Genomic DNA, 24,275 nt, shown 5'->3' with positions numbered 1-24,275 from the left:
GAGACAAGGACATCCCTACCGACCAAGCCCTCCCTAACCCGGACGACGCTAGGCCAATTGTGCATCGCCCCAAGGACCCCGGTCGCGGCCGGTTACGACAGAGCCTGGGCGCGAACCCAGGGACTCTGATGGCACAGCTGGCGCTGCAGTACAGCTCTCTTAACCACTGCGCCACCCGGGAGGCCCAGTGAAGGGAAATCTTAACGCTTACAATGACATTCTAGATGATACTGTGCTTCCAACTTTGTGGCAACTGATTGGGAAAGGCCCTTTCCTGTTTCAGCATGACAATGCCCCTGTGCACAAAGCAAGATCCATACAGAAATGGTTTGTCAATATCACTGTGGAATAACTTGACTGCATTACACAGAGCTCAACTCCATCGAACACCTTTGGGATGAATTGGAACACAGACTGTGCCCGACCTCACTAATGCTCTGTGGTTGAATGGAAGCAAGTCCCAACAGCATTGTTCCAGCATCTAGTGGAAAGCCTTCCCAGAAATGTAGAGGCTGTTATAGCAGCAATGGGGGGACCAACTCCATATTAATGCCCATGATTTTGGAATGAGATGTTCGACGAGCAGTTGTCCACATACTTTTGGTACTGTAGTGTATGTATGTATGTACTGCACATGGACTTTATACATGCAATGCATTGTATGCTTGCATTGTAAGTTTGCCATTGTTCTTGAGTTGTGTTTGGCTATTTATGTGTTTGTACACAAACTCAAGAATAGCTCTGATTTCTCCTGATGAACTAAACTAAACATGTATCCAAGCCTATCCTCAAACACCCACTGACATCTTGTCCCCTCACCTGTTTGCCTGCTCCTCCTCTCCTCTGCAGCCTATCCACGTCATCTATCTCATAGACCTTGATCTCGTAGGCCTCTGAGATGCCCCTGTCCACCCAGCGAGACCTGGGCCCACTGGCAGACCTCCTCAGAGATTGGGACATGTCATTGGACAGATGCCGCGGGTGTGAACCTACAGGTCAGATGAAATGGAATAAGATAGTGTAGAGTGGTGCAGAGCAGTGTAGTGTAGAGTAGATTAGTGTAGAGTAGTGTAGTGTAGTGTAGAGTAGAGTAGAGTGGAGTAATTCAGAGCCAGGGAAGGCATGAGACTGTAATGAAACATTTTATCTTGTGAAGAGACAGCCTTAAAAAATGTAAATCTTGTTTCAGTCATAAATTATCCTTGGTTCCTGCCTGTGCTTGGTAAAGATATGATGGGGGGGCAACATGACCCCCTCCTTTCGGATCATCTGGCAGAATGCCGAGAATATGTTCTATAAGTTAAGATAAGAGACGGTGCCAGACACATGCCGGCACCAACCCTATGAACTATGTCTATGTAACGTGTCTAACAGGACTGCCCCGGCAGAGCTCCCGATAGACCAATATGGTGCATCAAGTTTGTTGGAACCTCTCCAGTTAACTGTTAATAAACAATGATTCGTTTAAAATTGACTTTGAGTGTCCCTGTGTAGAATTTCCTTGACAATTTGGCGTCAACGAACAGGCTGATTGATTCTGCCTGCGTTGCTTTCCTGTGGGGGTCTGCTAGGAAAACCGCTGGCAAATTTTATGAAGTGCGAGGGAAATTCTCTCCTGACCAAAAGAGGATGAGACCCGCCCAGACCCTTACAGTGAGCTGCCCAGGAGGAGACACATCACCTGCAAACAATTGAGGGACTCAGCAACTGAAGTCAATTTAAATGAATTTGTATAAAAATAGGAAAGAATTATAATAAAACCAATTAAACTAAACATAAAAATGGAGGAAGGTACCCCCAGTCCTAAGTCAAGTAATAGCACAAAGTGAATGTGGATGTGAGTTGTGTGAGTGTAGTGAATGCGGATGTGAGTTGTGTGAGTGTAGTGAATGCGGATGTGAGTTGTGTGAGTGTAGTGAATGTGGATGTGAGTTGTGTGAGTGTAGTGAATGTGGATGTGAGTTGTGTGACTGTAGTGAATGCGGATGTGAGTTGTGTGAGTGTAGTGAATGCGGATGTGAAAGTTTTATGAGTGTGGAAAGTATTAAGCTGATTGAAACTGGGATAATAACCAGATTGAAATTTGGATATTAAGAAATATTATTGGATTTGTAGCCTTAAGTTTAGTTAACAGAAAATCACGTTCAACATTCATTGGTACTATTTATAGTTTTATTGGTTAGGGATAAGTCAAGTCTCGTACCTTTACCAAAAGTCTGAGACTTTATTTCTCAGACCCTTTAGACAGTCATACAATGCTTTAACCTTATCTTAGTCAAATGATCCATAAAGGGACCACTCTGAATATTTCTCAGAATAGTTTTTACAACATTTACTTACGTGTGGGTGTGCAAGTCGTATATTTTAATTATTTTTCTCCATTGTTACTTTATCAAATATCTAGTAACTGTCACGACTCCTACCGAAGGTGGCTCCCCTTCCCGTTCGGGTGGCGCTCGGCGGTCGTCGTCACCGGCCTACTAGCTGCCCCTGATCTTTTCCTCCCCCTCCTTGTCTTTTTATTAGTTACACCTGTTGTTAATAAGGTTTATTAGTTGGGCTTTATTATCCAGCCGGCCCGCCTGCTGTGTGTGCGGGATTGTTTTATGTGTACTCTTTGTACACACATGTATGTCACGGTTGTCCGTGTACGTGAGCTGTTTTTTGGGACTGTTTAGTTCCCGTGTGTTTTGGGGCATTTGTTTTGAGTGGCGTCTGTTTTCACCTGGTCGGTGTATAAAGAAGTAGCCTACTCTGAACTCTCTGTCTCTTGCGTCTGACTCCTTCCTCCACTACACCCCGGGCATTACAGTAACCCATTAAACTCTTCATATGTTACTTTATCTCTAGTAATCCATTATACTTTTCTTCACCAATTCCTCCTTTAGACTAGTCTTCTAATCATACAGATGTTTAGATATTTACACCAGATGTTCTATTTAACAGCACATTCGGGAATAGTACTATCTCCTTTCATATCTCTCACATGCACAAATTCCCTATTCAATACAGATCATCATAAATGCCTACAGACATCCACACCACTCATGTGCATGTTCAACGACTCTAAATAACACCTTGTGCTATTATCAGTGGTTCTCAGACCACGTAGACTATTGTTACACACGTGCTATTATAAAGGACAGTGGCGGCTCAGGTGAGAGAAATCGGGACATTATCAAGGGCGGATTCAGGTGAGAGAAATCGGGACATTATCAAGGGCGGCTTCAGGTGAGAGAAATCGGGACATTATCAAGGGGCCAGCCAAATGCTAGACCGAGAGTGCCGGGGGGGGAGGGGGGTGGTCAACCATGCCAGTAATTGATTTAGGCTTACCCAAAATGGTTTATTTGGGGTATCAGGATGATTGTGGAGGTCTGCATACTGCGGAATTTAGAGTACTTTAGACTAGAAATGCATTGAGATACTGATATGTCATTAACATGCCACTCGCCACAAAAGCTCCAGCTGAAATGTTATTTCCAGAATCCATAAATGAAAGTGTGTAATGAAGCATGTGGAACTGTATGAAGCGAAGGTCTTAAGCCATGGTTTTGCAAGTTGGATTGTACAACCCAGAATGGAGGGTTTGAAAGTGTCCGTGGTTTTATGCGTTGATTTTGTTTACTTACTACTTTGATTGCAGATTTTAGCTTTAGTATGATGATTATGAAAGAAATTAGATTCACTCCCGTTAATTTAAGTATATCCTTTATTTTGATTTTGTTACAATTATGCATTTTGATATAGAAGCTTAAATCTAATGCTTACCTTAAAATGTAATGATTATTAAGAGGATGGAACATTTTATCTTGTGAAGAGACAGCCTTGAAAATGTTAATCTTGTTTTAGTGTCATAAATAATCCTCGGTTCCTGCCTGTGCTTGGTAAAGATATGAAGGGTGGGCGACATGATCCCCTCCTTAGGACCATCTGGCAGAACACCAAGACTATGTTCTATAAGTTAAGATAGGAGATGGTGCCAGAAACATGCCAGAACCAACCCTATGAACTATAACTATGTAACTTGTCTGTAACCAGTACATAAGAGATCTAACGGGACTGCCCTGGCAGAGCTCCTGACAGAAGTTAACTATGGTGCATCAAGTTTGTTGGAACTTCTCCAGTTAACTCTTCTCCAGACCTCCCTGTTAATAAACAATTATTAATTTAAGATTGACTTTGAGTGTCCCTGTGTAGAATTTCCAGACAAATACAAGCCCCACTAATATCAAGACTATTTTTACTTGACAATTCAAGCACTTTTCTCCTTGGGCTCATTTATTAATGATGTGACCTAGATAAAGTCTTTGGAGGCAAATAAGAGGACAGGAAATGCAATGAATCTGTGCAATACCAATGAATTACATAAAAAGCCAATATTACTGTACAATGCATTACAATTTGTGAAAATGCACGTCGCACACATAGCTGTTCCTCACTTCATTGCACATCTGTGTTTTTTTTGTTGTTAACAGAGAAGACTTTGTTCACCAAATCCACAGAGCACATTCCTGCTATTTTAACACAACACAAAATGCAAAGCAGGAAACATGAATCACACACTTGTAACTACAGTGACTTACAATATGACCAGTGGGTAAAACTGGTTCAAATGCAGTCATTACCAGGTCATTTCAACCAGTTTTGTCCAGTTTTGCTCGCTGGCTGTGCATTCAATTAAGGAATTACCCAGATCAGATCTTACCGTTGCTGCTCCTCCTTTTGGGGTTCCTCTCACTTCGGGCCACACTGATCATAGAACAGCTCTTATTGCTGATAGAGTCTCTGTTGGAGGTAATGCTCCCTGTGGCTTCGCTGTCCCTAACCATGCTCTCATAGCCACTGCTCACCACGCTGTTCCTATTGGTCAATAACGCTGTCTTACCCATGGCCGGGGGCAGCTCCCCGCTCAACACACTAGTGACATCACTGGCGTGCCCGCTGAGGTGGTTGGGCCTGCGAGGCGCTGTTACCCTGGCATAGGGTGAGGGTACAGGGTGAACAGGATTAACCTCTCCCATGGATCTACAGGCAGCTCCAGCCGCTGCTGCCATCTTGTCTAGAACTAGTCCTCCGGAGGCCCCACCAGAGGGGTAGGGCTCTCTGCCGATCTGGAGGAGCTCTGAGATGCGCCCGTTGATTACCCGGACGGGGGACTTTGCTATGAGGCGTGGTGGTAGGGTCTGGGGCGAGGGGGTCTGGTTTCGGCTTAGAGACTGGGTGGACCAGGGTGGACCATGCTCAGGTTTCTTCCCATCAGGGGACAGACTGGTGCTCCTGTTGATGGACTGACGGAACGCCTTGGGAGAGAAGCTGAGGTTCTTGGTACTGGGGATGGGGATGGATATCCGGCGGACCTTAGGGCTGGTCATCATCAGTTTCCCCACCGCGGAGAGCTTAGATCGGCTGGTTCTAGGAGACTGGAGGGCTGTGGAGGTGGTGGTGTTGGGCTCAGTTATAAAGGTTGACCTGTTGGTTTTGGGTGAATGGGCTGTGTAGGAGGTGTTTTTGTCAGTCAAGGGAATGGACCTAGGGGCCCTCCTGGGGCTCCTGCTGGCCCGGGGTAGGGTGGATTGGCTGGACTCCCCTTCCCAACTCCCTTTGGAGCCCTTGGAGCTCCCCATGGAGCTCACAGAGGATAGGCTACTGCCTCGGTCCAGAGTGTGGAACTCCAGTGGTATTCTACCTAAAGAGTTGGTCCTGCTTGCCAACTGCTCTAGTTTAGCACTGAACAGTCTACTGCTTTCCTCTATGGGAGATTCCAGCTTGCCGCTATCATGTCTAACACTCCGAGTGGATGGCTTGGGCTCCAACGGTGAACTACTGGCTGTGCTGAGAGGACTGTTACTAGTTCTCTGTCTCTGCTGCTGCTCCAGGCTGTACTTCTGAGCTGGTGAGAAGGGGAGAGGGAGGCTCTCCCTGGCACAGGAGAAGATCCCCTGCCTGGCTGAGGATGGCCTCCTCTCCAGGGTCACCCAGGGACTACCAGGGGTGGATGATGTAACGTCTGGGGCTTTATCTTTATACTCCTCGCTCATTACATAGCTCTCCTGCTTGTTGATATTATGCCAGCCTCTTGGTAGACTGGCTGTTTTGTGGTGGGTAGCTGCAAGGTAACCAGGGATACAGTTCTCTGGTGTATTCCTGCTCCTTTCACCACTGTCCCCTGGTGTCTTTGGAGTAATTAGGGAAGATGGAACAGGTAAGACCCGGTCATAACAGGTTAGGGAACAGGTGGTGAACTCCCCTCCCCTGGGATAGCTCCTTTCTGCTTGGTTACCACTCCTCCCTCTGGCCCTATTCTCTAATGACATCATCTCATAGCAACCGGTCTCTTCCCAGGCATGTGTGTCACATGATGCAACACTATTAGTTTCACCTGGGAAAGGCATCAAAACGCTCTCGTTGGTATTCTTCTCGTGATTCCTCTCAGTAATATAGAACGCACCTTCTGTCTCCATCTCCGTTTTACTTCCTGAACCTTTTAGATGATCTTTCTTCTCGTGTTCAGCATAAGCATCCGCTCGCGTGAAACGGGTGTTAGAAACCCCTCGGCGATGACGAGACCCCTCCGCATCACTACTCCTACTGAGGTCAGCGAGCGAGGGGTTTATAAAGGAGGGCAAGACCTGGTTCTCCACCCTGGAGAGAGAAGACATGGCTTTGGGTTTGGTGTTGACTTCCACAGCCATGATCTTAGTGGTAGTAGCAGGGTCCATGGCCTTGATAGTGGAACCTGTAGAATCTTCACTAATGTTACTGATAATCCTGATGGGAAGGGAACCCAGTACTGACCCTGAAGAAGCTTGGCCAGAGGAGGAGTGGGCATCCCTGATCCTGATGATGTTCCCTGCCCGGCCTCCTCTCTCCAGCGCCCCGCTGATGGTAACCTCCTCCACCATGGTGAACACCAGCTCATCCTGACCCATCTGGTCCAACGGCTGCTGGACCATGACCGTGATGGTGGCCTTCATCTCCTTCAGGTCCGACTCTGTAGTAGGCAGCTTGGAAAGCTGGGGAAGGATAATCTCTCCTAGGGGAACACTGGTAGCCAAGGAGGAGGTGGTGGAGGACGAGGGGGAGAGGAGGGATGGAGAGACAGAGGGGGATATCGGAGTGCTCTTGCCCGCCGGAGAGGTCCTGGTCTGGTGTTGCAGCAAGCCAGACCTCCCTGGGTATCCAGCTGGCTCCAGAGGCAGGGGAAAAAGAGACAGAGGAGGATGAGAGCTTGGCACCGGGCTGATCTGAGTGTAGATGTCACTGTGCTGCGGAAGAAAGCTGTACTCAGGGGGGTTGCCTTGGTTCTGGCAGGCTGGATGTATACTGATAGAGCCACAGGGGTTTGGTTGGTCCTCTTTGGAGCTGGCTGCACTTCCCTCCTCACAGTCATACAGACCAGAGTCCTCTCTCTGAAAACTGTCGACCGGAAGACTGCCATCTGTCACCAGGCTCTCTTTCTCGCCCACAATGGAAAGCTCACACCACTTCACCTTCATATTCAGTAGTTTCAAGAAGGAGGTATTCTCCACAGTCTCAGTTCTGCCTGAGCCATCTTGGGGGACTGGAGGGGACTCGGTCATGGCAGAAGGTTCTTTTAACGATGACTTGGTAACTGTTTCGCTGCCGTCGATGCACCCGAGTCGCTCCTGCAGCTCTGCGAAAGTGTCACACTTAAGACTTAAGTTCCTCTCACATTGGCCCACTTCTGCTGTATTCTGAGGAAGTTGTTCTTGGATGATGCTCTCATTCTTCTTCTTCTCTCCCTGCAGTCTGGGCATGATGTTTAGAAGGTGCTGCAATAGCTCTTTCTTTAGAGCAGAAAGTTCAGCATCCTCCGATTCCGCTTCAGCCTTATTCTGGTGTAGAGAGTGGATAATGGGGGTAAACTCCGGCTGGCCCTGGCCCTTCTGGGTCAGCTCCGCACTGGGCTGCTGGACCGAGCCATCGGGGTTGACGTGGATGACCGTGTCACAGCACTGGTTGCTGCTGGAGTGGTCATCCAGCAGGTCGCCACCGAGCCTGAGCTGGGGCAGGTCACTGAGGTCAGAGTCCACAGCATTGGTAGAGTGAAACGCTCTGAGAGAGAAGGGACTACTCCCTCCACTCCTCTCTCTAGTCAGACTTCTACCACTGGGAGAGCAGGATGTTGAATGCTGAGACAGAGAGAGAGCGAGAGACAGAGAGAGAGGTCAAAGTTAGTGATAATTTTTTTGCCTCGCCACAACAACAAAAAATGCTACTAAACTGCTTCAATTGTTTACTGTTAGGCCACCCAAGGTTCATTGAATAACACTTTTAACAACATTCTTGGCACCAAGAATGTAATGGTAAGTAATCTATAATTCAGTAGACATACGTTTGCCTTCTTCTGTGTCCTGCGAATGCGCGAGGCAATTTGGACAGTGGAGAACGTCTCTGGGAAGTGTTCTAGTGAGTCAGTCACATGGGCCAGCACGGTCGTATGGCAGTTAATATTACCCAGAGACTCCTGTAGCAGCATGGTCACTTTACTATCTCTGTGGTGAGCACAAAATACAACCATCCTCATCATCATCATCATCATCACCGTCATGCATTATACATAACACAATTACAAGTACAATTATATGACGTACCAGTATTAAAGACTCAATTTCATGATCTACTGCTTGAATCAATTGTTTTAAATTGAAAGTCTTCAGTATCTAACCTGTAGGGGATGTTTTTGTTTCCATTGTTGAGTAGGGCCAGTATAACACTGCCCAGTTCAGACTCAGGACGTCCTGTTCTGCTGTCACTGGTTCTACTGGTCCCCTTTATACTGTTAGCCAGGTCTATCATGATCAACCTGCTATGACCCCCTGGTACTGATAGAGGGAGAGGGAGAGGAGAGGAGAGGAGAGGAGAGGAGAGGAGAGGAGAGGAGAGGAGAGGAGAGGAGAGGCGAGGAGAGGAGAGGAGAGGAGAGGAGAGGAGAGGAGAGGAGAGGAGAGGAGAGAATTCACTAGAGGAAATGAAGGGCGGAAAAACTGAGATCACCAGAGAGAATAGTTGAGAATAGAGCAAAGAAAATAATAAAAAATAAATCCAAGGTATTCCAAGTATTCTTAGAATCATAAAACAATTGGAAAAATGAGTTGCTGGCCAATATCGACAAGCATCTTCCAGTCCCGGGCCATGGCTAGGTGTCCAGTTTCTGGCTTTGTAGGAGGATACTTGGGCCTTTTCTGTCCCTCCCGGATGAATGTTGTTGTTTTGACGGGATTGCTTGTTTTTGGAGGTAATGAATTGGTTGCACTCCTCTTGGTCTCAAGTGCTGCAGCCAGGCTCTTGAGGACCTGATTGTGCCTCCAGGTGTAGCGGCCTTGTGAGAGGCTGGTCTTGCAACCTGTCATTATATGCCTGAGAGTCGCTGGAGCTGGGCAGAGGGGGCAGGTCGAGTCCTCGCCATACCATTGATGTAGATTTTTTGGTGATGGAAGCACATCATAAACAGCTCTTATGATGAAGCTGATGTTGCTTGCCTCCATTTGCCAAAGCTCACTCCAGTTGATCTTTCTCCTCTCCAGGCCTTCCCACCGCGTCCATTGCCCTTGTTTAGCAAGAGAGACAGCCTTTGCACTTCTTGCAGTCTCCTCCTGTCTGCGCACCTCCTCGACCACCAGCTTCCTGCGTTCAGATGTTGTTGCCTTATGGAACGTTGGTTTGCTTGCTGTCAGGCCAAAGCCTCCTCTTCCATGCTGGATATTCCCCACAATGTCTTGGTGTCTCAGGGCTGATGTTGCTTGCTGCACAGCCTTGGATGATGTCCATTTCCGTCCAGTTTGTAGGGGAGGTGCAGCCTTGCTAATGGTCTGGTCTTTGGAGTCCTTCAATGTCATCTGAAGTCTTACTTTAGACAAATGAGGTACAGTTTATTCAGTCAGCCGTCTGCAAATGAAGTCTCCAGATATTAGCTTGATAGCTTACTCACGAGTCCGTACGGTGACACATACAGTGCAAGCTACGTACAGGTCACTGACCAATAAGAAGAAGGAAAAAATATGAACAAAAATAAAGAGCGTACAGACATTTTTACTGTCAGTGTCTTGACAAAGTACTCTGACTGAAACGTGGACACAGTAAGCAATGTGCATAGGTAATAACCTTATTTCCTACACACCGTAGATATAGGGCCCATAGATATCTCTATCTGATCTATATACGGAATAGCATGCCAGAGTTATCTTTTCTACAATGTACAGAAATAGCCACCTTTGCCGCTGCCCTCTGCGAGCTGCTGTTGGACGTGCAGAGTAAAAAACATATGGGAGCTGGAGGAGGACGATGGTGTGGTGATGTCACTGCGAGCTCCACTCGCCGGGCCGCCGGCACGGTGGCGTGATGCGATGGCTGCATCCAGCAGGAAGGCAGCTCTCTCGGCGTTGGGGGCAGATACCACACTGTGGTGCCGAAGCTGCATTAGAGGAAGACCGCATGTTTAACTTTATTTTAGATTTGTATTTTATTTTCACGACAGAACATAGATATTGTATGTAGAGAGGGAGAAAGGTCGGATAGAGGTACAATGGCACAGAGGGGGAAAGGGGGACTCCGGGACAGACACCGGCACAGCAAGGCATGAATATAATATGACATGTTGTTCAATGTGACAATGCCAATGTCATTTTGTAACTGGGATTATGTACTGTAATTAAGTTAAATCCCACTCCCTGGCTCTTCTGATAATGCATCTGAATAAGGAATTAATTAGTGTTGTCAAATTCCTGACTGTGTTAGTACCAAACAAAACAGTAATTATACATAAGTAGTTATATACAGTACCTTCAGAAAGTATTAACACCCCCTGACTTTTGCCACATTTTGTTGTGTTACAGTCTGAATTTAAAATGGATTAAATTGCTATTTTGTGTCACTGCCTACACACAATACCCCCTTAATGTCAAAGTGGAATTGAAAAAAAAGAATAATTGTTTTTTGACATTTTTACAAATGTATTAAAAATTAAAGGCTATAATGGCTTGAGTCAATAAGTATTCAACCCCTTTGTTATGGCAAGCCTAAATAAGTTCCGGAGTATACATTTGCTTAACAAGTCACATAATAAGTTGCATGGACTCACTCTGTGTGCAATCACAGTGTTTCACAAGGTTTTTGAATGAGTACCTCATCTCTGTACCCATCAAATACAATTATCTGTAAGGCCCCTCAGTTGAGCAGGGAATTTCAAACACAGATTCAACCACAAAGACCAGGGAGGTTTTCCAATGCCTCAGGAAGAGCCAGCAGCACACCACCCTCCTTCCCACTGCTGGCTTACTTCTGAAGCTAAGCAGGGTTGGTCCTGGTCAGTCCCTGGATGGGAGACCAGATTCTGCTGGAAGTGGTGTTGGAGGGCAAGTAGGAGCCACTCTTTCCTCTGCTCTAATGAATAAATATCCCAGGGCAGTGATTGGGGATGTTACCTTGTGTAGGATTACATCTTTTGGATGGGATGTTAAATAGGTGTCCTGACTCTCTGTGGTCACTAAGAATCCCACGAGACTTATCGTAAGAGTAGGGGTGTTAACCCTGATGTCATACCTAAATTCCTAATCTGGCCCTCATACTGTCACCTAATCATCCCTAGCTTACGATTGGCGCATTCCTCTCCCCTGTAACTACTCCCCAGGCTGTGAATGAGTTTTCAGTCAACCTGGTAAAAAAAAAGAATGGCACCTATTGGTAGATGGGTAAATGTTTAAAAAGCAGATGTTGAATATCCCCTTGAGCATGGTGGCGTTATTAATTATACTTTGGATGGTGTATCAACACACCCAGTCACTACAAAGATACAGGCTTCCTTCATAACTAAGTTGCTGGAGAGGAAGGATACCGCTCAGGGATATCACCATGAGGCCAGTGGTGACCTGTCATTCAGGGCAGAGCTCCCAATTTTTAGCTAAAATAAATAAATCAATAATTTATACATTGGCTCGTGTTCTGTCACGGCTCAAAACAACTGTTAACTCAGAACTGGGAAATCTGACTTCAGTGAGTTCAAGACAACTGGGAACTTGGGAAAAAATGAGCTCTGACTGGGAAAATACATTTTAAACGGTCATCCAACTCAGAATTGTAAATCAGGAACTCTGGCCTCTTTCTAGAACTCCGACCTGAAGATCACTGATGTCATCATATTTCAACCTTGTTTGTTCCAGAGTTCCCAGTTGTCTTTAAAGCACCATAAATCCAGAGAATACCAGACTTTGATGACAAAGTTTTATCACGAAGGACCACTGTGCCACCTTCCTGTTCAAGTCAGCACAGCACAACAAGGTGTCCAAAAATGTATTGTATGCTGCTGCATAAATTATGTAATATGCCATAGAGATATGTGTACTCTAGCTAAGTGTATGTTGTGTAGTAAACTGTTAGTAGCCCATGTGCCTCATCCTAATAATTTGGTCTATTTTCCCCTCTTAATTTTGCCAGCTATTCTGACTTGGTGGTGCACATGTAGCCTATAACCTGTTTTAGATAAATGTAATCAATGAATATTGTAAGAGCTTTCATTGTCTGCTTATATGCCCCCTTCATTTATCCTATGGTTCTGACTTGGTGTACAGGGAAAACCCTGTAAGAACGGCCCATGTTCTGAACTCTGAATTTTTAAAGGGCTGCTTCGCTGCCAGACAAGGCTCCGCTGATAACCAGGTATAGTAGTGGTAAGGTTTTGGGACTGCTGTTGGGAGTCTGCGGTTAGGACAGCTTTATGTAGTTCCTAACAGTTTGTGGGCACTGTTTGTTACTGTTTTAGTGCAATTAAAGTATTGTTTAGCGTTGTGTTGTGGCTTTGCTGGCACACATTCCCAAAACATTAGTTTGCCCCACAAGATTTACATGCTAAAATAGCCACCATTCATATGAGGCGAATGGTGACTTTAAAACAGTTACAGAGTTTAATGGCTGTGATAGGAGAAAACTAAGTATGGCTCAACAACATTGTAGTTACTCCACAATACTAACCTAAATGACAGTGTGAAAAGAAGGAAGCCTGTACAGAATAAAACTATTCCAAAACATGCATCCTGTTTGCAATAAAGCACTAAAGTAAAACTGCAACAAACAAAAAATATTTTTTTTAAACTTCATTTCCTGAATATAAAGCGTTATATTTGGGGCAAATCCAACACTCTTCATAATTTCAAGCATGGTGGTGGCTGCATCATGTTATGGGTATGCTTGTCAACAGCAAGGACTAGGGAATTTTGGGGGATAAATATAAACGGAATAGAGCTAAGCACAGAAAAACCTGGTTCAGTCTACTTTCCAACAGACACTGGGAAACATTCACCTTTTTGCAGGAAAATAACCTAAAACACAAGGCCAAATATACATTGGAGTTGCTTACCAAGACGACATTGAATGTTCATGAGTGGCCTAGTTATAGTTTTGACTTTAATTGGCTTGAAAATCTATGGCAAGACTTGAAAATGGCTGTTGAGAAATGATCAACAACTTACTTGTCAAAGCTTGGAGAAATTTTAAAAGAACAATGTGCAAATATTGTACAATCCAGATGTACAAAGCTCTTAAAGACTTACCCAGAAAGACTCACATCTGTAATCGCTGCCAAAAGTTATTCTGACATGTATTGACACAGGTGTGTGAATACTTATATAAATGAGATATTTCCGTATATGATTTTAAATACATTTTAAATACATTTCTAACATTTTTAAAAACATGTTTTCACTTTGTCATTATGGGGTACTGTGTGTAGATGGCTGAGAAAAAGGTCAGTTTAATAAATTTTGAATTCAGGCTGTAACACAACAAAATGTGGAATAAGTCAAGGGGTTATGAATACTTTCTGAAGGCACTGTAAGATACACTTAGAGTGACATGACACCTTAGTGACATGTGTAGTAGTAACAATGTAACTACAGTAGCATGTAGAATATTAAGAAACTGTTCTTACGCAGAGATTTCACACCATTGCTGCACATAGAGAAATTGAATAGAGAGCTGACTCTTCCATATTCTGCATAGCAAAGAATCAAGTCAGTTCTATAAACGTTACACATTTCTATGTGATCTGAACCGTCCACAACAATAAGCCCCTGTATCATCATTTACCTGTATTCCATAGATGGGGTCCTCAAAGAGATAAAGGTCTGCCGATGGGCTGTCTTGGAGGTTGCCTGACAGTAAGTCCCTGAGGGTCTCGTCCTCCCCACAGACCTCCATAGCGGACACAGACACAGCCAGGCTGGCCCCAGTCCTCTCCCTCCTCCTCCTCTCTGTGTGACTGTAGAACCAGGAGATGGCACACGGGATGACCCCTAAACTCTGGCTGCTGCTATCACTACCCATCATGGTGTGCGACTTCCCTGTTAACCACAGTAATAAGACACACACAACACAGTCAGTTTGGGTGCTCTGTTTGTGTGTGTCTGCGTGTGCGTGTCTGTGTGCGAAAGTACGTGCCAACCTGTGTGTGTGTGTGTTTGTGTGTGTGCGTGCGTGAGAGGGAGAGAGAGAAAGAGACAGAGCATCTTGGTAAACAGCTCGCGGGTAGGGGGGGGGGGGGGGGCTTCAGAGTTGGTTTATTGAAACTGTCAGTACAGTGCCTTGCGAAAGTATTCGGCCCCCTTGAACTTTGCGACCTTTTGCCACATTTCAGGCTTCAAACATAAAGATATAAAACTGTATTTTTTTGTGAAGAATCAACAACAAGTGGGACACAATCATGAAGTGGAACGACATTTATTGGATATTTCAAACTTTTTTAACAAATCAAAAACTGAAAAATTGGGCATGCAAAATTATTCAGCCCCCTTAAGTTAATACTTTGTAGCGCCACCTTTTGCTGCGATTACAGCTGTAAGTCGCTTGGGGTATGTCTCTATCAGTTTTGCACATCGAGAGACTGAATTTTTTTCCCATTCCTCCTTGCAAAACAGCTCGAGCTCAGTGAGGTTGGATGGAGAGCATTTGTGAACAGCAGTTTTCAGTTCTTTCCACAGATTCTCGATTGGATTCAGGTCTGGACTTTGACTTGGCCATTCTAACACCTGGATATGTTTATTTTTGAACCATTCCATTGTAGATTTTGCTTTATGTTTTGGATCATTGTCTTGTTGGAAGACAAATCTCCGTCCCAGTCTCAGGTCTTTTGCAGACTCCATCAGGTTTTCTTCCAGAATGGTCCTGTATTTGGCTCCATCCATCTTCCCATCAATTTTAACCATCTTCCCTGTCCCTGCTGAAGAAAAGCAGGCCCAAACCATGATGCTGCCACCACCATGTTTGACAGTGGGTATGGTGTGTTCAGGGTGATGAGCTGTGTTGCTTTTACGCCAAACATAACGTTTTGCATTGTTGCCAAAAAGTTCAATTTTGGTTTCATCTGACCAGAGCACCTTCTTCCACATGTTTGGTGTGTCTCGCAGGTGGCTTGTGGCAAACTTTAAACGACACTTTTTATGGATATCTTTAAGAAATGGCTTTCTTCTTGCCACTCTTCCATAAAGGCCAGATTTGTGCAATATACGACTGATTGTTGTCCTATGGACAGAGTCTCCCACCTCAGCTGTAGATCTCTGCAGTTCATCCAGAGTGATCATGGGCCTCTTGGCTGCATCTCTGATCAGTCTTCTCCTTGTATGAGCTGAAAGTTTAGAGGGACGGCCAGGTCTTGGTAGATTTGCAGTGGTCTGATACTCCTTCCATTTCAATATTATCGCTTGCACAGTGCTCCTTGGGATGTTTAAAGCTTGGGAAATCTTTTTGTATCCAAATCCGGCTTTAAACTTCTTCACAACAGTATCTCGGACCTGCCTGGTGTGTTCCTTGTTCTTCATGATGCTCTCTGGTCTTTTAACGGACCTCTGAGACTATCACAGTGCAGGTGCATTTATACGGAGACTTGATTACACACAGGTGGATTGTATTTATCATCATTAGTCATTTAGGTCAACATTGGATCATTCAGAGATCCTCACTGAACTTCTGGAGAGAGTTTGCTGCACTGAAAGTAAAGGGGCTGAATAATTTTGCACGCCCAATTTTTCAGTTTTTGATTTGTTAAAAAAGTTTGAAATATCCAATAAATGTCGTTCCACTTCATGATTTAGTCCCACTTGTTGTTGATTCTTCACAAAAAAATACAGTTTTATATCTTTATGTTTGAAGCCTGAAATGTGGCAAAAGGTTGCAAAGTTCAAGGGGGCCGAATACTTTCGCAAGGCACTGTATTTACAGTACATGTCCCCATTGTAGGGTTAACTTGGAGGACAGAGGGGATAGAAAGGGCAGATTTCCCCCCCCAAATTAAGGTTCTAACAAAACAGTTTTAATTGTCCACACCCAAAACACTGTCAAAATACCATCTTCCGAAATGGGAGTTATTTAAGCAATAAGGCTCAAGGTGGTGTGTTATATGGCCAATATACCACGGCTAAGGGCTGTAATCCAGGCATTCCGCGTTGTGTCGTACGTAAGAACAGCCCTTAGCCGTGGTCTATTGGTCATATATACCGCAATCCCCCTAGGTGCCTTATTGCTATTATAAACTGTTTATCAACGTAATTGTCACACCCGTGCTATACAGTCTGATGTACCAGGGATTTTAGCCAATCAGCATTCAGGGCTTGAACCTCCCAGTTTATAATACAGAACATATTCCCTCCAATTTAATAATGAATTTATTGATAATACCGGATTGGATTTACATACGGCACTATACATTGTATGCCACTGCCACTTACTAGCAGACACTTTTATCTTCCTCCAATAAGCACTTTGAAAAAAAGATGCCACTTAGTACCAAAAAGGGTTCTTCCCTGACCCCCACAAGGAACCCTTTCAGAACCCTTTTTTATAGAGCTTTTTATAGAGCAATGTGTAGAAGCCACCTAAGTGATCCAGTATAGAGGAGGGAGGGAGGGACTTTTGTCCCGTATTACAGTACCATAACTCTAGTGATCCGTGTCCTAGGTTTACTCACTCTAATCCAAATGCTAATTGAATTAGGGTAAGAGAATTGGTTTTGTCCAATTAAAGGCGAACCAGCCTGCCATCATTCATTCCAGAGGGCCATTCTATGGAGGGAGGGAGAGAGATTGATATCCCCTGGCAGCCGACCTGCCGCCGTCTACACCGCCCGACTAATTCAATCTGATTTACGGTCGGTGGCGTCATGTGTAGTAGAAAGGTATAGCTCCAAGGAGACACTGCCCTTACAGGAGAGAAAGGGGTTTTATGTATTTGTGTCACACAGACAGTCGTCTATTAAAAGCCTTTAGTAAAGCTAAGTGGATTCCATTTTCCTAATAGCAGAGCAGAGATCGTCTTACAGTCCATTTCGTTTTTTAGTCCACCTCGGCCTTCTCATCCTGACTGACAAAATATTTGCGTCATGTTGACGTGTTTTGCAGGCAGAGCGACAGCGGAAGAATCTTAAAAACACTTGGGATGTATTATGGATGAATCTTCCGCTTTTAGTTATCGAAGAGGTGGAAAATGAATGGAATGGAAGATGGGATGAATAAAGGAGAGGACGGATGGAACACCTCCCGTGCCACCACAGCCCCCATAGGGAAAAGAGAGATGGAACACCTCCCATGCCACCACAGCCCCCATAGGGAAAAGAGAGATGGATGCACCTCCCATGCCACCACAGCCCCCATAGGGAAAAGAGAGATGGAACACATCCCATGCCACCACAGCCCCCATAGGGAAAAGAGAGATGGATGCACCTTCCATGCCACCACAGCCCCATGGGGAAAAGAGAGATGGAACACCTCCCATGCCACCACAGCCCCCATAGGGAAAAGAGAGATGGAACACCTTCCATGCCACCACAGCCCCCATAGGGAAAAGAGAGATGGATGCACCTTCCATGCCACCACAGCCCCCATAGGGAAAAGAGAGATGGAACACCTTCCATGCCACCACAGCCCCCATAGGGAAAAGAGAGATGGATGCACCTTCCATGCCACCACAGCCCCCATAGGGAAAAGAGAGATGGAACACCTTCCATGCCACCACAGCCCCCATAGGGAAAAGAGAGATGAAAGCGATGGATGCAACTCCCATGCCACTGCTGCACACAGGAAAAAGATGAATTCAACAGATATATAAAAGACATTGACGAAAGAGATAATAGCCACTCTCCTTATGAGATTTGGTCTTCATGGCCACTTAAAACAATGCTACTTTCCTGATGAAAATAACATCATAGACGAGCATAGGCTGGTCATGCTGATCAACAGTATGCATGTATGCTTTTGGCTAATGCTGGTTTTGCTGCTGACTAGCCTTCGCTGTGTTTCTGCTGGTGCCTTCACTGTGTTTCTGCTGGTGCCTTCGCTGTGTTTCTGCTGGTACCTTCGCTGTGTTTCTGCGGGTGCCTTCGCTGTGTTTCTGCTGGTGCCTTCGCTGTGTTTCTGCTGGTGCCTTCGCTGTGTTTCTGCGGGTGCCTTCGCTGTGTTTCTGCTGGTGCCTTCGCTGTGTTTCTGCTGGTACCTTCGCTGTGTTTCTGCTGGTGCCTTCGCTGTGTTTCTGCTGGTACCTTCGCTGTGTTTCTGCTGGTGCCTTCGCTGTGTTTCTGCCGGTGCCTTCGCTGTGTTTCTGCCGGTGCCTCCGCTGTGTTTCTGCCGGTGCCTTCGCCGTGTTTCTGCCGGTGCCTTCGCTGTGTTTCTGCCGGTGCCTTCGCTGTGTTGTTGCTGGTGCCTTCGCTGTGTTTCTGCCGGTGCCTTAGCTGTGTTTCTGCCGGTGACTTCGCTGTGTTTCTGCCGGTGCCTTCGATTTGTGTTTCTGCCGGTGCCTTCGCTGTGTTGTTGCCGGTGACTTCGCTGTGTTTCTGCCGGTGCCTTTGCTGTGTTTCTGCCGGTGTCTTCGCTGTGTTTCTGCCGGTGCCTTCGCTGTGTTTCTGCCGGTGCCTTCGCTGTGTTTCTGCCGGTGCATTCGCTATGTTTTTCGTTGTTCCCAGCCTTTGCTGTGTCTTTGCTGGTGACCAGCATTTGGTACGTTTTTGCTGCTGAGCAGCCTATGCTGGCTTGGAAAGTGATATTTAATTCCAATTAGAATTCAGCCAGAGTGGGGCTCTCCAACAACTGGAACTTTTATTCACCCACAATCTGGATTCAGAATGACTGCCAGGGTTAGAAAGATGAATAAATAAGACTAACTAAACAATCTAAACTGGAACAACCATTTCAGTAACAGGTGCAATAAGTACAACGAACAGATTGGATTAGTTTAGAACAATGATTAAAAAAATAAAAAAATCTTTGTGTGTCATAAGATTCATTAAGAACATGCAAAAATACAACAAATAAAACAGATATTGAAATAAACAATTCTAAGAATCAACTGCAAAATATGATAATGATGGGCTTGGTAAGACCAGTTTGACCAGCTAGAGCAGGGATAGGCAACCTTTGCAGGCTTGCAGATATATATTTTTGAGAGTTAGACTAGTAGAATACACACAAGGTGCAATTTCAAAATCGTGTTATGTCAGTCACTGACAGTCACTCAATTAGCAATGTCAGCTAACATTTTTAATATTGGTAAATTAGTCTAGCCAGCTATCTAAACTTGTAGTAATCATATACATTTTTGTCACTCTCACTCAGATATAGTATTAAATATTGCAAACATTTATCTCCACCCTTCAGCAAAATGTTAAGAATTGTAGGAAATTAGTTGTAAAATTACATTTTTTTTCTCTCTACTTCATGGCTAGATCATTAGAATTGCATGCAATTATAATAAAATCCTCAATCTTCTCTCTGCCTAATGGCAAGACGTGTTTCTCTCCACTGTCAAGAGGAGAGAAAACAACATTTCACTTAGGGCCCTCAAAAGGCTAGGGCCAGCTTTGACTGCATGTGTAGGTACGCACACCTGGGAGCCACTGCAGCCCTTCATGATGAGTTCAGAGTTGCTAGAAAGGTTGCTAGATTGAAACCCCAAGCTGACAAGGTAAACATCTGTCGTTCTGCCCCTGAACAGGCAGTTAACCCACCGTTCCTAGGCTGTCATTGTAAATAAGAATTTGTTCTTAACTGACTTGCCTAGTTAAATAGGTTAAAAAAAATACATTTAAAGACCATGGACCAGTTTGAAATTTATGCTGGTTTATGCAGTTTTGTTCATTACTTACCTGCTTCACCATGTCCAAAACACAGAATACATCCGTCTGCCCCGTTGACCACAGAACGGATGACGTCAGGCAGAATACCTACACACACCTCCGCCTAGCAGAGAAGATAAAGGAGGGATCGAAAAATAGGGTGAAAAAAGGAGAAAAAGAGGGTGAAAAAAGGAGAAAAAGAGGGTGAAAAAAGGAGAAAAAGAGGGTGAATCCATCCACCTTAGCATTCATCCAGCTGTTTAAAACGCAAAAAAAACACTTAAGCGGAGGGGCATGAATGAATGAATTGGCTGAGTGTGCCCGATCCATCAAACAACACTAACACACACAGCTGGGAAAGGAAAGAGGCTGGGAGGCTAAGATAACAGCGCTTGATATAGCGATGGCTGTCTGGAAACGGCATTTTAAGTCCCATCAGTTTTCAGGTCATCAGACAGAGATAACAAACCAACCGTACTGTACTGTACCCACTGACCTGGGTTGACTCTAGGGGGTAGGCTGCGTCAAAGACATATGTCTTAGAGTGGCCCTTGGCTTCCCCAGCGTGTGTCGGCGTGGAGTTGGAGTGTGGTTGTTGATTGTGGTTGGTGGTAGGATCAATAAAGGTGACCCTTCTCTTGGCTGGGTCCACACTAAGAATGGGTGGCTGGGGTTGGGAAGAGGGCACGGTGGGAGAGGGGCAGACTCGCAGCACCACTTTGACCTGTGTGGAGAGAAGAAAGCTGGTGGTGAAGATGTGATCATGTTTTTTTTCAGGGGGGCTCTTGGGAACTGGGATGAACAGGTGTTGAGTAGGTAGGGAAGGGAAATTATACCGTAATTCTTGAAGTTATGTCAAATGTCTTTTATATTATTTTTTTTATTATTTGCGCCAAAGAAAACAGGTGATAAACAACAATACAGATAAAAAAAAACACTTTTTATTTTTCACAGTGTGCAGGTGTGGTTGGAAACCCAAGGGCTTATATGAAAACCACACCACAAACAAACAATATACAATACATAAGCACAAATATAATAAAGGTTTGTGAAAACAGATTATCCTACTAATTACAAATATACAAATGAACTGATCAGCAATCACAATCAGTTCATGTTTAATGTGTGTGTGCATGTGAAAGTGTGTGCATGTGAAAGTGTGTGCATGTGAAAGTGTGCGAGAGTTAGGCTATACGGAGGAGGTCCCTGCATATTCCGGTTCATCAGGCTGACCCCCAGTCTTCACTTGAAGTTATTGTAAAGTCCTAACTTGAATCTTCATTCTCCGACTTGAATCTTCTATTTAAAAAAAGGTTTGGTCTCATTTTTACGATAAATGGTCCAGGTCGAAGACAAGATCTACATAGAAATCCATAAAAAGAGCATTTTACTAAAAGGTTTAGTGGAAGCTAAAAGAGTATTTAAATATTCCATATGGGGGAAAAACACAAAATAAAACTGATAGAAGCAAGAAGGAAAGTATGAAAATCCATGCATTATTAAACAATCAAAATCCTAAACAATAAGATCTAAATGCATCAGATGTGATTGTAGAAGAGTCAAAGCAGCTGTCAATATGGGTCACAGGCAGGAGGCTCTCGTTCTTTTAAAGGAGGTTGGAAACGACAGACACGGCAGTCGCATTAAACCCTAGGAGTTTCCCAGCGTTCCTGATTCTATTCGCTTCTATCCCCTGCTATTTATAAGTTTTCTTTGGAATAGGTGTAAGAAGACGTTAAGCTAAACGGAGTAGGGATATCGCACAGCTAGGCAACTGAGGAGAGATTTCAAACGTCACTGGTAAAGAGTGAGAGAAAGGCAGCATTCTGCTGTTCACCCCTGTGAGATGGTGTCTCTTTTACACCAACTTAGTTACAAGAGAAGAGGAATGTAGAGGAAAACTTGTACAGATCAAAGCACACTGTCTGCCACTCTGACTTAAACACCCACAGACTAGTGCTAGAGAGAGGATATAACTGTAGTAGCTGTTATTATAGCTGTTATTATAGGCTACACAGTTTACCCTGTACTATAAAGCATTGAAATCCTATAATTCAGTGTAATGAGTCTATGTAATTTTATGCTGTTACATTGTCTGTAAAAGCACTATATAAATCTAATCAATGATAAATTATTATTAATTCATGTAGCTACATCCTATATATCCCGAGTAGGAACGCCACATGAACAGATTTCTGCTGTTCAGATATTAACCTAGCTCTACTAGAAATACAGTGGATTTAAAGGCTCTGAGAGGTTTTATGTTAAGTTAGCTAAGACCTCAACAGCCACTTAACTTAGTTCTCTGAGGTCTGACTCTGCACATCTGAAGGGTAAGAACGTCACAGAACCACCAAGATGAAGTCAATTAACCATGTACTTATGCTTAATAAACACAACTGAACTGAAGTTTGTTCCATCTGAGCGAGTCTAACCTCACTATGATGACATACCGCACATGTGTTTGATAGATCCTTTATGTTTTCTTCTACTGCCTCTTAAGGGGAAAGTAATCCAAAGGTAACAGAAAGTAATCTGACTACATTACTGAGTTGGGGTAATCCAAAAGTTACATTACAGATTACAGTGTTGGATAGGTAACTAGTAACTGTAACAGATTACATTTAGAATGTAACCTAACCAACCTTGGCACGAGTAAGGCTTTTATTGCGCAATCTAATTTGTGCTGATTCAAAAAGCCTAACGTACTGCTTAAACTTGTGCACTGTTGATAAACTTCAACAGATGAAAATGATTGAGATATCAAAGTGTCACCCATAGAGATCCTATGAAATTAATTAAGTATTCTAATTCCTAATTCAATGATGTCACCAACCGAAAAGTAAACAATAGGCCTAGCCTATAGCAAATGTTTTTGGTAGTGCTCCAAGCATGCCATTCCATGAGAGCAGCATTTCTTTTTCGACCATGTCTTGAAGCAATGAATCCAATCGGTCCTTCAGAACAAAAATATAAACAACAGAGTAGGGTAATAACTCCTTTTTTGGGGGGGTTATGGTCAGGTTAAAGAATTAAACTAATCTATATTTCCATATTTACAAATCCTATTCTTGAAGATCAATAATATAATTAATTGGAATGACTGTAAATCTGACAGACTTTAGATTTTAATGTAAAAATATAGCCTAATCATTTTATTATCTGTATTGAAGTAGAAAGCAATGGGTTAGAAACCTACATAACCCAACATCCATTTCTGGCCAGCTATGTAAACTCTAACATTGACTTGTAATAGATGTCATTCAATTCTTAATATTCATTTTTGTCTTCTTCTAATGCCTCTTAAAGGAAAGTAATCTAAAAGTAAATGAAAGTAATCCGATTACGTTACTTTGGGTAATCCAAAAGCTAAGTTACTGATAACAATTTTGGACAGGTAACTTGTAACTGTCACTGATTACATTTAGAAAGTGACCTACCCAACCGTGAACATAATCCATCAGCCTTGATTATGATGATGAATCATAATAAAAGCTAGTGATGGTAGCTAGTCTGTCTGCTATCTGTTGGAGGAAATCTTGCTGTGTAACTCCTGTAACTCCTGTATGCTATTGAGCTTGTGTCACCGTATATTTATGGGGCTGAATTATTCAAGAAGCCATATACTGAGAGAGAGAGTAAAGAGGGGGTGAGATAGAGAGAGAATGTGGGAAGGAGAACCGGAGAGAGAAAGGGAGAGGGGTGAAAGAGCGAGCGAGAGAGAGAGGGGGAGACAGAGAGAGGGAAAAAAGAGGTTCTCTCTGAGTTGTTCTGGGCTGAGTGCAGGTGGAATGGAGGGATGGGATGGGGGCCTGTTATCTGTAACTCTAGACCATCATCTGTGAAGCACGAGGGCAGCCATATTGATTTCGTCTACAGTATACCCCAGAGGGGGGAGGGCAGAAACAGAAAGGACATTAACACCACATTATAGCATTTCATAAAGATGGGGGTAGGTATTATGAGTGGCGATATAGGATCTTCTTCACTCCTCGACACAACCACTCTCACTTGCTTAATGACTCTGGAATCACAGAAAAAAGTGTATGTGGGAGAACAATTTATTTATTTAATAAAACATTTATTAAAACATGTATTTAAACATGTATTTATACCAAACAAAAATATAAACACAACATGTTAAGTGTTGGTCCCATGATTCATG

The 24,275-nt window shown here is 44.0% G+C and overlaps 1 protein-coding gene across 1 annotated transcript in view; it reads right to left on the bottom strand.

The window, feature by feature from the left end:
- Positions 1-24,275, bottom strand: part of LOC110529837 (kinesin-like protein KIF26B) — a 36,349-nt gene that overhangs the window by 4,889 nt on the left and 7,185 nt on the right. Inside the window, exons 6-13 of the mRNA XM_021612426.2 lie at positions 20,607-20,834; positions 20,141-20,234; positions 14,104-14,357; positions 10,237-10,438; positions 8,693-8,849; positions 8,360-8,519; positions 4,709-8,156; positions 820-989 (exon numbers count right to left, since the gene is read on the bottom strand). Coding sequence (XP_021468101.2) covers positions 820-989; positions 4,709-8,156; positions 8,360-8,519; positions 8,693-8,849; positions 10,237-10,438; positions 14,104-14,357; positions 20,141-20,234; positions 20,607-20,834 — 4,713 coding nt within the window. The remainder of the gene's footprint in view (positions 1-819; positions 990-4,708; positions 8,157-8,359; positions 8,520-8,692; positions 8,850-10,236; positions 10,439-14,103; positions 14,358-20,140; positions 20,235-20,606; positions 20,835-24,275) is intronic.

This window comes from Oncorhynchus mykiss, chromosome 8 (genome assembly GCF_013265735.2).
Source record: "Oncorhynchus mykiss isolate Arlee chromosome 8, USDA_OmykA_1.1, whole genome shotgun sequence".
Lineage (NCBI taxonomy): Eukaryota > Metazoa > Chordata > Actinopteri > Salmoniformes > Salmonidae > Oncorhynchus > Oncorhynchus mykiss.
Note: the sequence above shows the minus strand (reverse complement) of the source record. Positions and strands in the feature narration are given on the sequence as shown.